At 40.6% G+C, this 14,676-nt stretch overlaps 1 protein-coding gene across 6 annotated transcripts in view; it reads right to left on the reverse strand.

The window, feature by feature from the left end:
• The window catches only part of FHOD3 (formin homology 2 domain containing 3), a 625,903-nt gene that overhangs the window by 108,013 nt on the left and 503,214 nt on the right, over positions 1-14,676 (reverse strand). For all 6 annotated transcript variants that reach the window (XM_073332694.1, XM_073332693.1, XM_073332692.1 and 3 more), the window contains one exon: positions 2,420-2,554. In XM_073332694.1, coding sequence (XP_073188795.1) covers positions 2,420-2,554 — 135 coding nt within the window. The remainder of the gene's footprint in view (positions 1-2,419; positions 2,555-14,676) is intronic.

The following is a 14,676-nucleotide window of genomic DNA, read 5'->3' on the forward strand; positions in this document are numbered from 1 at the left end:
CCCCTTCAATCCTACCATGTGTTGTTAAGGCCCTACCCCAAATGAGCAGTCACTCAGAGCAGATGGTGAAGATCTTCATAATCTGATACTTCCTTTCTCACATGCTTAGATGACATAGTCTATAATGCTGACATTCATCATTGGCATTGGAATTAGCGCCCATTGAAATGAAAGCTGCAGTGCACATCTTAGAGTTATTATTCCAGTCTCTCTGCAAACTAACGACGCCATCAATGTGTTTGTTACACACTGGTTCGCAGTTTCTACATTTTCTCTGCAACTCTAACAGCTAGGAGACTAATGTTTAAAAAAAAAGAAAACTGAGGTTCTGGAGAACACTGAGGGTATTTGTACACTGCAGTTAGACACCTGTGGCTGGCCTGGGCCAGCTGACTTGGGCTAAGGGGCTGCTTAATTGTGGTGTAGATGTTCGGGTTCGGCCTGGAGCCCGGGCTCTAGGACCCTGTGAGGGGTGAGGGTCCCAGAGCTCGGGCTGCATCCCAGTTCCGAATGTCTACACTTCAATTAAACAGTCCCTTAGCCTGAATCTTGCAAGCCCAAGCCAGCTGGCATGGGCCAGCCACAGGTGTCTAACTGCAGTGTAGATATACCCGGAGAGGCCTCTCCATGTACCCCAGGCTAATCGTCTCCACCCGTTCTCCACCCTGGGAGAATGTCTTGTACTGTGGGAAATCCTGCTCTATATTTACTATGGAAAATAACTCAAATATTGCACAGGTACTGAAACAAGTTTTGTTATCTCAATCATATCTTAGCTAACTGGAAAATTTGAAGGGTCACCACTGTATTTAGGAATTTGGGCTGTTCAGCACTTCACAGGATTATACTCTTAATTGAACAACTGTGAGGGGCTCAGGGAATGGGATTAAGATTTTTTTTTTTTAACTTCACTTGTATGTTCTCATTTTTCTAACCTTAGGAACCATCCCCAATGGCAGCACTATCACGGCATGTTGCGGGTGAGATGTGCAGATCTATCATTCAAGCTGCCAAATGCTCTGTGGTGGCTTTTTTGGTCTGGGAGTTTCCTTTCTGAAAGTTGATGTTGGCTGTCTCATGACTGCCTGCTGTAGCAATATGATACCATTTGGAGGGAGAGTTTTTGGAAGGAGCTTAGAGCTAGAAGATTAGGATCTAATTGCTTCTGTTTCAGAAGAACTTGGGCAGCTTTTGGCTGCCGAAGATTTTATTGTGGTGCCCTAGTCCCTGCCCTCCTGCTCCTCTTTTCTTCACTGAACTAGCTGTGTTCTGGAGCCAGGAGGGCATCTCCGCTGACTAAAGAAGGCTTATGTGTAACTTTCTTTGTTTTCTTCTATTTGTGATTGGATATAACCTCTCTTACTAACCTCAGGCAAAAGTACCCTCTTTCCCAGCTTCACTATAGACACAATAGATTGCTTCCATTTCTTAGATGCTTACTAAAACAGAAAAGGCTTAAACCTGCATCTCAACAGACAAATTTCCATGAAAACTAGTGCCCAAATTCTTATTAATATATATTCTAGGGCTATCCAATAAATGCTTTATGGAGGAGACAGCAACTGTTTCCAGTCTATAGCCTGCAAAATTCTGACTTCTACTTGATGAAAGATATTCTTTTCCTCACACCCCTGATTATGACACAGTGAAATTATTGTTTCTAGGCACAGTTTGCAGAGAATACTTCATAACTGCAGATGGACAAGGAGTCCCACACCAATGAGATCTGCTATGACACTGTACAACTAACAAACAGGGTAACCAATTTTTTATATCTGGCATTTCCACAACTCCTGCAAGCTCCCGAATACGTATACTGAATTTCAGGCCTTTGGAAAATTATTTAATTTAGAATGTTTGATTTCTCCCATTTGGGAGGGATCTATATAAATTTTAACTTGATGTGCCTGGTCCAAAGCCCGCTGTAGTCAATGAATATCTTTACATTGACTTCATTGGGGTTTGGATTAGGCCCTGTATTTTGTTTGTGCAGTGATTCTGATACATCTATTTTCTTGGACTCTCAATGCATTAAAGCGAATGGAGGTAAAGCATTCTAAAAAAGTGCCATAGGCTCCTAAAAGTGAAATGTTTTTACTTAGCAAAAAATTAAGGCAGCAAGAGACCCCTCCAAAAGCCCCTACATCTTCTAAACATTATGGTTTGAGGGAGAGTAAATTGGTTAATGAAGTGGGGCCTGTGCCGTTATCTAGCCAGTATAATTGGCTGGGTACACACAAACTGACAGTTTCATTAAATGTTACAGTTCATAATACCCTTTGTTTAATATATCAATCTTTAAACACGTTTATACCTTGACACACAGCTGGAGGAAGAACACTGGCATGTAATTTCCCTATTATTTAGGAACATTTTGCATTAAGGCAACAAACCATTAACAAACACTATTATCTCCTACTTGAATTTGTTTCTCTCTTCCCGCTCTATCCTTTGCAACCTCTCTTCTCTCTCCTGACGTCGCCTCTCTCTTTCCACTGCCAAGGACTCTTGGTGTTGCCGATAAGATGATGTAAGGAGACCACCCAATGCTGGCCTGCAGACCAAAAGGAATCACATTTCACAGTGCCACTTTTATTGATTATATAGACAGAAATTCTTAACAGTCATCAGTTAGTCAGAAATGCATTCCCGACATACAGAATGACATGGAAATATTCATTCAAAAATGCATCAAAACACTGACATAATAGACCCTTACTAACTACTACTTTATTAAGCTGTGATGACCTTAAAAGCTGCAGGTATTTTAGAAAAAATTTAAGGTAACTTAAATCTCTGAGGTGCGTGTAAAATCTTTTTAAGAATTGTTCAGCATCTTTCAATTGAAGTATCACCTAAACCAGCTATACACCATTATGGCTCTAACTGAAAGGACGAACTCCGAAATGGTATTTTGACATAAAAATAGAAGTGCAACACTTTGCTACCACTTCCAAACATGTTATGCGATGATGCTTCAAAAGCTGATGTATCATAAACACCAAAGGAATACCGTATACTGAGAAGCTAAACTAAAAGGCGATAGAACTAAATTTTGGAACCTGAATGCAATTTAGGATGAGGCTTATTAATACTTGCCATTATGTTGCTAAATTCATGAATTTTGTCATCTTAGCAGTTGCTGCAATAGCAATATGAATCCTTTGCTGAGCTATATTGCAATCTGGACCTTTCACGTTAGTAAGTACAGGAACAAATCAGTAAAACATATAGGGAAAGTGCTAGTGATTATGACCCTGGTTCATTAAAAGGCACAAAGGGCTTAGTCTTGCTATATCAAGTTTATTACTGGATTGTTAGACAGTGTACTACCAGAGTGCAACAGAGCTAAGTCACACTATTAGTAATGACAGGTTTCAGAGTAGCAGCTGTGTTAGTCTGTATTCGCAAAAAAAAAAGGAGGACTTGTGGCACCTTAGAGACTAAAAAATTTATTTGTGCATAAGCTGTAGCTCACGAAAGCTTATGCTCAAATACATTTGTGAGTCTCTAAGGTGCCACAAGTCCTCCTTTTCTTTTTACTATTACTAATAGGTATCAAATCTTTAGCTCTTGTTCAACTGTCTGCTAAAATAGAATCAAAGGATCAAGCATAGCTGAGTAAGTTTCCAGCCAAACTACATGGTCCCTTTCATCAGGGATGAACAGTGGCTGCAGCTAGTAGAAACCAAAGCAACCACTTCTGGAGGATTTATCAGATGCTAGCTTTGCAAGATAGACTGCTACTGTAATTAGTGGATACATTTAATGAGTAGTCATCATTGAAAGCAGATGTGAGTTCTCCAGTCTTTGGCCAGGTCTACACACAGTTTTTGTACCAGTATAACTATTTTGGTTAGGGGTGTGTTGTTTTACAAAAGTAGTTATATACTGGTACAAGCCCTCATGTGTATGCAGTTATATAAATGTGCCTTATACCAGTATAGCTTATTCCCCTTCCGATACAGAAATAGCTCTCCAGGTACAAAGCACCTTTATACCAATAAAACTGCATCCACACTAAGGGGGATTGCACTGCTTTAACTATTCTGGTAGAGTTAAAGTGGTTCACCCTTGTGTGTAGACGAGGCCTTGTTTAGTTCATAAATGGTTGTAATGTGAGCTTTGGAACGAAGGGATCAGCAGTCATAAAGAAAGGAATCCCTTCGCTGAAAAGAAACTGACTTGCCTAATCCTTTCAGAGTCACAAATTTAGCAGTACAAGAGCGAATATACTTGCACTGCCTTTACAAACTCAGATACCCTCCTTCTATTTATCATAGGTCTAAGCACTGTACTGTCTAGGCATTCAGTCACTAGTGCCCACTGATTCACTGGTGGAGGCAATAGCAGCAAAAGACCAAGCTATTCCTGTAAAGATATCTTTCTTGTCTGTCTGTGTTTAGACAGAGAGGAATCTTGTAGAAGACGGACTTTTTGGCCGCATTGGCAGCAGGTCAGTGTAAGTATAATTTCAATAATTTCATTAAATTCAATTTCAATATGTCATAGTCCACCCTGATAAACATTACCTAAGGGGCTATAAAACATGATACCCTGTAAACCTTGTTTCTGGCACTCTGCTGAAGCTACAACAACAATGTTGGATCACAATCAAAATAATAAAAAACTCCAATAATCTCCAACACTAGCTCCCCAGCACAAAAAAAATCTGATAGTCCAATTTGGAATACATTTTAAACAGATTATAACCTTTGACTTTCAACCCCCCCCTCAAAAAAAGCTTTCAGCAAGAATTAAAGATTCAAAAGGCTACAGCTCTATCACCTAACATGGTATGAAAGACTCTGGTGAATTATGGCTACAGTATATCACTCAAGGACTGCTCTAAGAATGGTCAAACCGGGCAGTGTCTCAGGTATAAACATCTGTAAATGAAAAGAGAGAAATGGCAAAATTGTGAATTGACTGTTTTCCATCAGTTCAGTTGTTTTCTCCAATCACTTGAAACCCCAGGTAGCTGCCTTGAAGGCTGAAGTCTCAATATACAGCCAAGGGCAGTTACGACTGAATGAAACCTGAAGAAACACTAGAAGCAGATCAAGGAAAAAGACCAGACAGCTACTATGAGACTGTAAGCTTTTTGGCTGGGAGTATCTTTTTACTACATTTGTATAACTTCAGCATAAACTGGAGCACAACCTCTCTGATTGAGGTCTCTGGGCACATAATACAAATGAATAATACAATAAGCAAAATTAATAAATAATAACTATCCAGAGGATCAGGGACATAGTTATGTGGAGGTGAAAAGTTTGGTCCCTCACAGAAGACTGAAACCCAGACCTACCTCTGAAGTTCTTCTGTGAGACCTAATGAGTTCACAGCCCAATCATCATTAACAGCAACAACTATAACTGTTAATAACTACGACTACTTCATTATTTGGAATTATGTTAGCTGGGTCAAAATTACAAGAGCTATCAGGCATCATGCTTCAGAGCATAAGCTGATCACTATCTGGGATCAGAAAAATACTCCTCTTCCCCAAGTGATGATATAATATTTCCCCAACGATGCACTGTGAGTGTATTATGCCTTCTCTGGAGCGTATCAGGGATGGACCACTGTCAGAGACAGAGTAGTATGCTTGATAGACATTTGGTGTGTTTCTGTATGCAATTTCCTATGCTCTAAAATATTCTGGTCTGGAATTCAGTCATATCAACCCCCAACCCTAATATGAGTTGTGACGAACATTTTCGTAAGTTTTAATATGCAATAATCTTGTACAAAATTATGTTCATGGAACTTGAATCAAAATTCCCTGGGCCTCCTGATTTTATCCAGAGACATACTGACTCCATGAAACACACTTCAATGATGCTTCACAGCAATCTGGTGTGACACGTGGCACTCAAAGAACTGTTTAAACTTTAAAGAGTAGTTGCCAATGCTACATGAATGTATAGCTTTTGTGTTGGTATGTACGTGGAACACAGACAGCACGACAAGCAGATGGAACAAGCTGTTAGGTCTGTAATGCACTTGAAATAATATTTTAAATAATAATGATTTTTAAAAGAGATTTGTCTTAAAATGACTGTTTTTCTATCGCAATAGCAATGATGCTCAAGGTAAAGTCTCTCCCTTGCTGAAATCTCAAAGTAAGGTGTAACATGACCGTGTAGAATGGTTGAGACACGTCAATAAATGGTCTTGGTGTATTATTGTTATTATCCATATAGATAATATATACACACATTATGATAGCTGGTTTCATACATGACCAATTGGTAATATTGACCTTTAAAGGTAAAGGTGCAATTCCAAACACACAAAGAGGGTGTTTATTCTGACAACTATTTTCAGTCTTCTACATTCACTAGGGGCAGGGGGAAATAAAGAGGCTTGCTTGGTCTGATGTGACAGCCAGCAGAATCTAAACAAGATTATGTTTCCAAATACAGGAACATCTGAAAGGGCACTCCCACCACAAAAATTATATCCAGAGAAAATGAGTGGCAGGAAAATATTATAATAGTGACCAGAAGTCTCAATCCCTCCCAAAAAAAAATTGATTTGTAACCATTATTATCCACCAGGATATTGGGGGCAAAGGGGCCATTACTTTACCATTATCTTGTTAGAAGAAGACAGGAGAGAGATAACAAAGAGGAAGGGAAACAGTTTGTGTAAATGGGGACCCTGGATAATGTAAAAAAAAAAAAAAGCCACCTGCAAGTTAAAACTCTAAAAAACCACCTAACTAAACTGACCTATTGCATTTGCTACAATTCAATTTCAATGCACCACATACTGTTTTGTCACTTTGTTATATGTATTCTTCAGTTTAAACATTTTATGACAATACTCCATCATATACTAGTAAATACCATGGAATAGTTTGTGAAAGTGACGATGCCTTAGGAATTTGAGACCTTTGCTATTAAATCTTTGTTGAGAATTGAGGTGAGGAAATAGGTCTTATTGCAAGAGTTGCTGGATTGGCAAAGTGGGAATTAGCATTGCAGATATATTGATCTAAATTTTCTTCAGTGGTCACCTTTTCTTCATTGCCAGTAGAGCAGAAAATCTTTAACTTTATCAAATGTATCTAAGTCTGCTGTTTCATTTAATCTTTGCAAAGAACACAAGATACAAAGGTATATAATGACAGCTGAAAAAAATCAGAAGGTTGATATTCAGGATTTTTCATAATTTAACTATGACCAGAATCATTAATAATCTTTATAAATGAGCCCTAATTATCCATTTTCCACCCTATTCCTGCTTCTGCCGTCACGCAAATGTTAGAACACCACCAGACTGCTAGTCTGAAACAGACCTCACGCAAGTCTAAATGTCTCTTGGCTCTAACATAATAAACCCACTGCCCAGCCTAGAAAGAGACAAAAGGGGAGCTGCAGTTGCCAAGAGCCATACTGCTCTTCACAGTTATGGATATTATATCTGTGTGTGACAGGGCAGATTCAAAAGTATGTTGATATAACAATTTGCAACCAGACTAAACATAACTTGGGAAATCTTTACAAAAATTCTCTTGAAAACAAACAAAAATTAGAGAGATAAAGCTACAGATTAATATTTCCTTTGAAAGAGAAACTTGAGAAGCATCAAAAGAAAAAGAACTGATTAACGTCAGACTTTTAACTGGCCTGCAAGGTTATGTAAAATGAAGCCATTTTAGGTTCAGGGTCAGTGGGTATCCGGGACAATGGTTTCCAATGCACAGACTTTCCTTTACACACAGACCACTATTCAGAATGAATAGCCCACACAATTTCTGTACCAATATAACTATTTTGGTCATGGTGTGATTTTTCTACTGACAGTTATACCAGTGCAGTCCCTAGCTTGGATGCAGTTATACCAGTATAAAACTGCTTTATACTGATACAGCATATTCCCCTCCCTATAAATTAGGAATAAGTTAAAGCACTATAACTGCAATCATACTAGGCAGTCTGTACCGCTTTAACTATACCGATATTGTTAAAACAGGGACCACAATCCTGCAGATGTATAGAGGTGCTTAACTTTAACTCAATGGGATTACTCATGTGATTAAAGTTAAGCAAATATGTAAATCTTTACAGACTGGGATCAAAATTAGTAAAGGTTAGATGTGTGTCTGAAATGCAAATGGCTATTCTTCTCTTAATGTATGCACAGCTCACCTTCATAGCATCAAGACACAGGAGGGTGTCTTTTGTCAGCCTTCAAAATATGCCTTTGCCTACATTGTGAGGCACAGAGGGCCACAACCAGTGGATGACCACTGAAACAAGTATTGTCATGTCTTGATGTTATTTTAATATAGCAAGTTCAGCAGGACTTCTCTAACCTCCACTACTGCTTGAGAGCCTTTGCAAGTCACTGAATTCTGTGAGTAAATACATACAAAAATAGTGTCTTACAAGACCTAGTTTGTTCGTACACTTGAAAACCATGACTTGGTTTTAATTATTTAAGATAATACTTTATCATGTACAAAGTGCTGCAGCGTATTTTGCAAAAATAATAACGCTTTGGTAATAAGGAGACATCTCTACAGTTTCCAAGCTATTAAATCTCTTTATAAGAAGGAAGGCAGCATCATTCTTTATGTGAATCATACAATGGGCAGAGGCTCTACATTCTTAGATATTATAACAATGCCTAGCACATTTGAGGCTTTACTGGACCATAACTATTAGCAAGTTTATTCTGTAAATTGTTCAGGGTTTAATTCAAATAATTCATTAAAAAAATTTTCCTTGCGTTTTGAGCATATCTCAGAAGAATTATCACCAAAAACATGGGGAAGGAGGGAAGGTTTTGGTCCATTCATGCTTTTAAGTGGAAACCTGGCAAAATTTAGTGGTTTTGACCTGAAATAAAGCTGAACTTGGCTTCTGTGAGTTATTTTTCCCTTCAGTTTTTGTGTTTTTAAAATCTGAAACTTGGAGTTTAGCTCATCTGGGTGTGAAGAGAAACCAGAAAGAGATTTGCACAAAACCCTGCTAACCTAAACTGCTGAGCTTAGTACACCTCTGTTCTCACCATGGCTCTCTCGTGGATGGGCTGTTCCCAACACTGAGTTCGTGTTAAAACTAGGGGCTAAATTCTCCCCCATGATGAGCACAGCAAACCACTTCAAGTGTATTCTACTTTCCTGACATATACAGACCACCATCACGTTCCCAGAAAGCTCTTGGGAGTTACATACTGTAACAATGCCAACTCACCACCACAGTGCCTCCTGCTGGTCATGCTGGGAATTAGCTCTCTTGGACCACCAGGGCGCCTTTCACTAGTGGTGTCTCACTCGCCATTACTTCCACTTCCTCCACCATCTCAACCCACGTTGCTCCCGGACCGCAATGTCCTCTTTGAGACACGGCCCTCCGGCAGTGCCCCAGCCTGCTGTCTCCCTGCTGTCTCGGGGGATGGGTGGTCCTCAGTCTTTCCACTTGCCTCAGTGGCCAACTGTAGTCTCTAGTCTAGCCCCTGGCTTTAGTGGCAAACTGCAGTCTAGATTTAGGCCACTCTCCTTACTGGCAATTAGCAGTAAAGTGGGGGGAAAGACCCAGGCCTGTCTGCTACTCTGGGTCCCAGCCCAGGGAAAATATACCTATCTTTAAGGTGCCACCGGACTCCTTGTTGTTTTTATAGCTGACAGCCACTATTCCCTAATCCCGCTGCCTACTTTCCCTGGACCATTTCCCCCATAGCCCTAGCACCTTCCCTGCCCTTGCTTCAGGGCCTCAGTCTGGCCATCGTCAGCCAAGAGCTCCCCTATTGCACTGCTACCCTGCCCAGCACTGCAGTATCTCTGGTGCACCTCAGCAGACAGTGCTTTCCCCTTGTCCTCCAGGGAGAGGCTGCCCCTTGCTCTGCTGAGCCGCCCTTTATATATTGGCTGCTCCATCAAGCCTTCTCCTGATTGGCTCTCCCTTTCCTGATTGGCTGGGTTCTGCACAGCCTCTCCAAGGCTGCCTTAACCCTTCTCATGCCTATGTGTGGTAGCTGCCCCACCACAATACACATAAGGAGAACAGAATACTGTTCATACATATTAAAGCAGAGAACGTGAAGAGCTTTCAACCCCAAATTTGAAATCACCAAACAGTTTCTAATAGAAGCACAATACCCATCAGGGAAATACCATCAATAGCTAACCACTACCATATTATACCTAGAAAGAAACAGTCACTGCTCTGAAGAGCTGGCCATATAAAGGAACAGATAAAAGGCTACAGGTAACACTTAAGTCCCACTTAAGCTCTATTTTGATCTGGTGGTCTGTGTAAGCACTCCACACAAGGTTAAGAGTAACTCACAATGAGCAGTTGTCTGGTGGTGGGCTGAGTGCAATGGGCTAGGGGTGGAGGAGAGAGAACCTAAAGCAAGGCAAAGGGGAAACTGCTCTTGGGAAAGCCCTATCTTTCAAGGGCAGTGGATCATATAATTTGTTTGGTTTCATATATTTATTTTTTTCCCTTAATGTTCAAGTACAACAGTGGGAATAGATAGTGCTGGAGTGGGGATTAGCAGCGGAAGACTAGTCAAAATAAGTCAGTTTTGAGAACCTGCCAAGAAATTTCTTTCAACAGCACTTCCCGGGTGGTGTAGCCAATTACAGGAACAGTTAGTTTTAGTAGAAAAGCTAAATCAAGTGCTGTTTAACTTTGTCAAGTACGTTTTTTTTATGAGGCACTAAAACAGTTTAAAGATGCACCCAGATTGCCAGGAAATCATTGAGGTAGGCACCTGGGGAGGGGAGGGTACTCCAGGGAAAAATATTACATGTTTTGGCTGCATTTCCTGCTTAAGCTTATAGCAGGGTATTAATAATATCACTAAAGTTAGTTGAGAAAAGATTTCCATATCATTTTACTCCAGAAAGCTTATTTATCCCATGTGTTTATGAACTTCTGTTATGGAAATACAGTGGCTGGATAACTCTGATGATGTATTAATATTGAACTGTATTTAAATACGGTGTGTATCAAAAAGGCCTAAGCAGCCAATCAGAACATTGGATTGAACAAAAAATATTCAATGCCATATTTTACGGGAGCCCAGTGAGAATATATTGTATCCTAGGGTCAGATGGTACAAACCCAAGTGTTCCAAATCAGCGGTTCTCAAACTTCACTGCACTGCAACCCCATTCTGACAACAAAAATTACTACACAACCCCACTATCAAGCAGAGTGCCGCAGGGGTCGGTCCTGGGGTTGGTTTTCTTCAACATCTTCATTAATGATCTGGATGATGGGATGGATTGCACCCTCAGCAAGTTCGCAGATGACACTAAGCTGAGGGGGAAGAGGTAGATAAGCTGGAGGGTAGGGATAGGGTCCAGAGTGACTTCGATAAATTGGATGATTGGGCCAAAAGAAATCTGATGAGGTTCAACAAGGTCAAGTGCAGAGTCCTGCACATAAGACGGAAGAATCCCATGCACTGCTGGGGCTGAGGACCAACTGGCTAAGTGGCAGTTCTGCAGAAAAGGACCTTGGGATTTCAGTGGACGAGAAGCTGGATATGAGTCAACAGTGTGCCTTTGTTGTCAAGAAGGCTAACGGCATATTGGGCTGCATTAGTAGGAGTATTACCAGCAGATTGAGGGAAGTGATTATTCCCCTCTATTTGGCACTGGTGAGGCCACATCTGGAGTATTGCGTCCAGTTTTGGGGCCTCCACTACAGAAAGGATGTGGACAAATTGGAGAGAGACAAGCAGAGGGGAATGAAAATGATCAGGGGGCTGGGGCACATGACTTACGAGGAGAGGCTGAGGGAACTGGGCTTATTTAGTCTGCAGAAGAGAAGAGTGATTTGGGGGATTTGATAGCAGCCTTCAACTACCTGATGGGGGGGAGGGTTCCAAAGAGGATGGAGCTAGGCTGTTCTCAGTGGTGGCAGATGACAGAACAAGAAGCAATGGTCTCAAGTTGCAGTGGGGGGAGGTCTAGGTTGGATATTACGAAACACCATTTCACTAGGAGGGTGGTGAACCACTAGATGGGTTACCTAGGGAGGTGGTGGAATCTCCATCCTTAGAGGTTTTTAAGGCCCAGCTTGACAAAGCCTTGGCTGGGATGATTTAGTTAGGGTTGGTCCTGCTTTGAGCAAGGGGTTGGACTAGATGACTTGCTGAGGTCTCTTCCAACCCTAATCTTCTATGATTCTATCCATATATATGTTCAGAGGGAGCTTTGTTGATGGGACACAGCAATCAGGAGCCTTGGGTTCTATTTCCAGCTATTCTGCATGACATCGGGCAAGTTACATCATCTCTCCGAAGCCTCTATTCCCCTCCCACCTTTGTCTGTCTTGTCTCTTTGCACTGTTAGCTCTTTAGGGCAAGGACGGTCTCAATCTGTCTGTACAGTGCCTGGCACAATGGCTTAGGTGCGATGAAAAATATGAAATCTCAATAAAACCAATTACTACACCAGAGAATTGGAAATTAGCAAAAATAATACTTATATTTTTTAAAAAAAATAGGAGATCCAAGAAATTATAGATTAGTAAACCTTAATTTTTTTACCAGTTAAACTGCCTGAAATGGTCATTAAAACTAGAATTGTAAAAAATCTAGACGATCTGAAAGGGTCTAATCAGAAGGACTTCTGGAAAGGATAATTGTGCCTCACAAATCTATCGGAGCTCCTCTTTCAGTGAGCCAATAAAATAGTGGATAAAGGAGAATTGGCTGATGTAATTTATTTAGACTTCCAAAATGTCTTTGAGAAAGTCACTCATAACGGGCTGTAATTTAGGTTGGACATTAGGAAAAAACTCCTAACTGTCAGGGTGGTTAAGCACTGGAGTAAATTATTTAGGGAGGTTTTGGAATCTCCATCACTGGAGATTTTTAAGAGCAGGTTAGACAAACACCTATCAAGGTTGGTCTAGATAATACTTGGTCCTGCCATGAGCGTAGGGGACTGGACTAGATGACCTCTTGAGGTCCCTTCCAGTCCTATGATTCTATGATCTCCATGCCTGATTGTAACCCTGAGTGGGAGAAAAATCAAGAGAGGATACAGCAATGGAGAAAGGAAAAACAAAGGATAGGAGAATGGACATCAAGAGGAAAGATACTGCCAATACCAATGACACTAACTGGCAGTAGAATGACTGTATCTAATAGGATGAGGAATCTAGGTGAAGCCGAGCAGAAACAACTAAGATGTCTGTACACCAATGCAAGGACTCGGGGTAACAAAATGGAAGAACTAGAACTACTGGTGCCCGAAGTGAAACCAGATGATATAGGGATAACAGAAACATGGTGGACTAGTAGTCATGGCTGAAGCACAGGTACTGAAGGGTAAGTGTTGTTCAGGAAAGCCAGAAATAAAGATATTGGTGGTGAAGTAGCATTGTATTTTAATGATGAGAATAAAGAAATTAGAAGTGATGAAATGGATAAAACAGAATCTGTTTGGGTCAAAATAACATTGGGGAAGAAAGGTAACAGAGGTTTAGAATAGTGCTTGGGGTCTGCTACAAAAACCCAAGAATCCAATCTGGATATGGCTAGAGTGTGTCATACCCAGGGTACAATTTGGACTCATGAACAGCTGTGTCCTCTCATTTCTCCAGCCTGGGGTGCCTTTTACACTGTTTCACTGTGAGAGCAACCACTCCTGGTCTGCTCACACAGAGCCTTCAGCATGTAAGTTACCCCGTTAGATTATATGAGTGCCGCAGCCAGCCACCCTTGAATTATACTGCAGAACAACATCAGCAAACTCCCATTCTCAGACTTTCCCCAGAAATGTACATCTTGTACTGCCTAGCCCTCTCTTGGACCATACAAGCTCCTATAAAGGCTGTTATTTTATTAATAGAACATTATATACACAAATCCTTTTATCTCAAATGGAATTTCCCAAATACTTCAATCTAATCACACTGGTTTAGCTACAACAATAAAACAAGTTTTTTAACTACAAAATGATAGATTTTAAGTGAATATAAGTAATGACGCATAAAAGTCAGAATTGGTTACAAAAGAGATAAAAGCAAAATGCAACTAATGCCTCTCTTAACAAAAAGGAGTGAATTCAAAGCAAAGGTCTCTCTCACCACGTTTCAGCAGTTTAACTGGCTGAATTTCCTTCAGTCAGGATCTCTCCCACAGTACAATGCTGCTTCCTTTGTTCTTCAGATGTTGTGGATGCCATAGGCAGAGAGAAAGGGAGCCATAATTTGAGGGCATCTGCTCTCCCTTCTTATAGTTCTTTCTCTTCTTTGAAAAGCATCTCCAGCTGAGATTCAGGAGACAGAAAGTCTGTGTGGATGGGAACCCCAGCTATTTCTTTGTCAAGTTGTAGATTTTTTTACCCACACCCTCTTTCCTGCCAAAGACTGGCCACTTACTCAGGTGATGGTTTTTATTTGATTTTATTGGCACTTAGCTGGGGCATCAGCTTGCCTTTTATCTCTGAGGACCTAGTTTGTTGCCACTCACCAGACATGAAACGTGTCTTAGTCATACCATAGAGAGGAATCTTATAACTTTACATACAATGTTGCCACATATATTTTATCAGGGCAATAACGATCAACAAATTATGAGTTTTCAAATAATACATCACAAGGAATACTTTATATAACATTGACCATGTTCCTGTGAAAGGGGTGAACACAGGGATACAGACCATCACATAGAGACTTCTTTGGTATTTTT

The sequence above is a fragment of the Lepidochelys kempii genome, chromosome 2 (assembly GCF_965140265.1).
Source record: "Lepidochelys kempii isolate rLepKem1 chromosome 2, rLepKem1.hap2, whole genome shotgun sequence".
In the NCBI taxonomy this organism is placed as follows: domain Eukaryota; kingdom Metazoa; phylum Chordata; order Testudines; family Cheloniidae; genus Lepidochelys; species Lepidochelys kempii.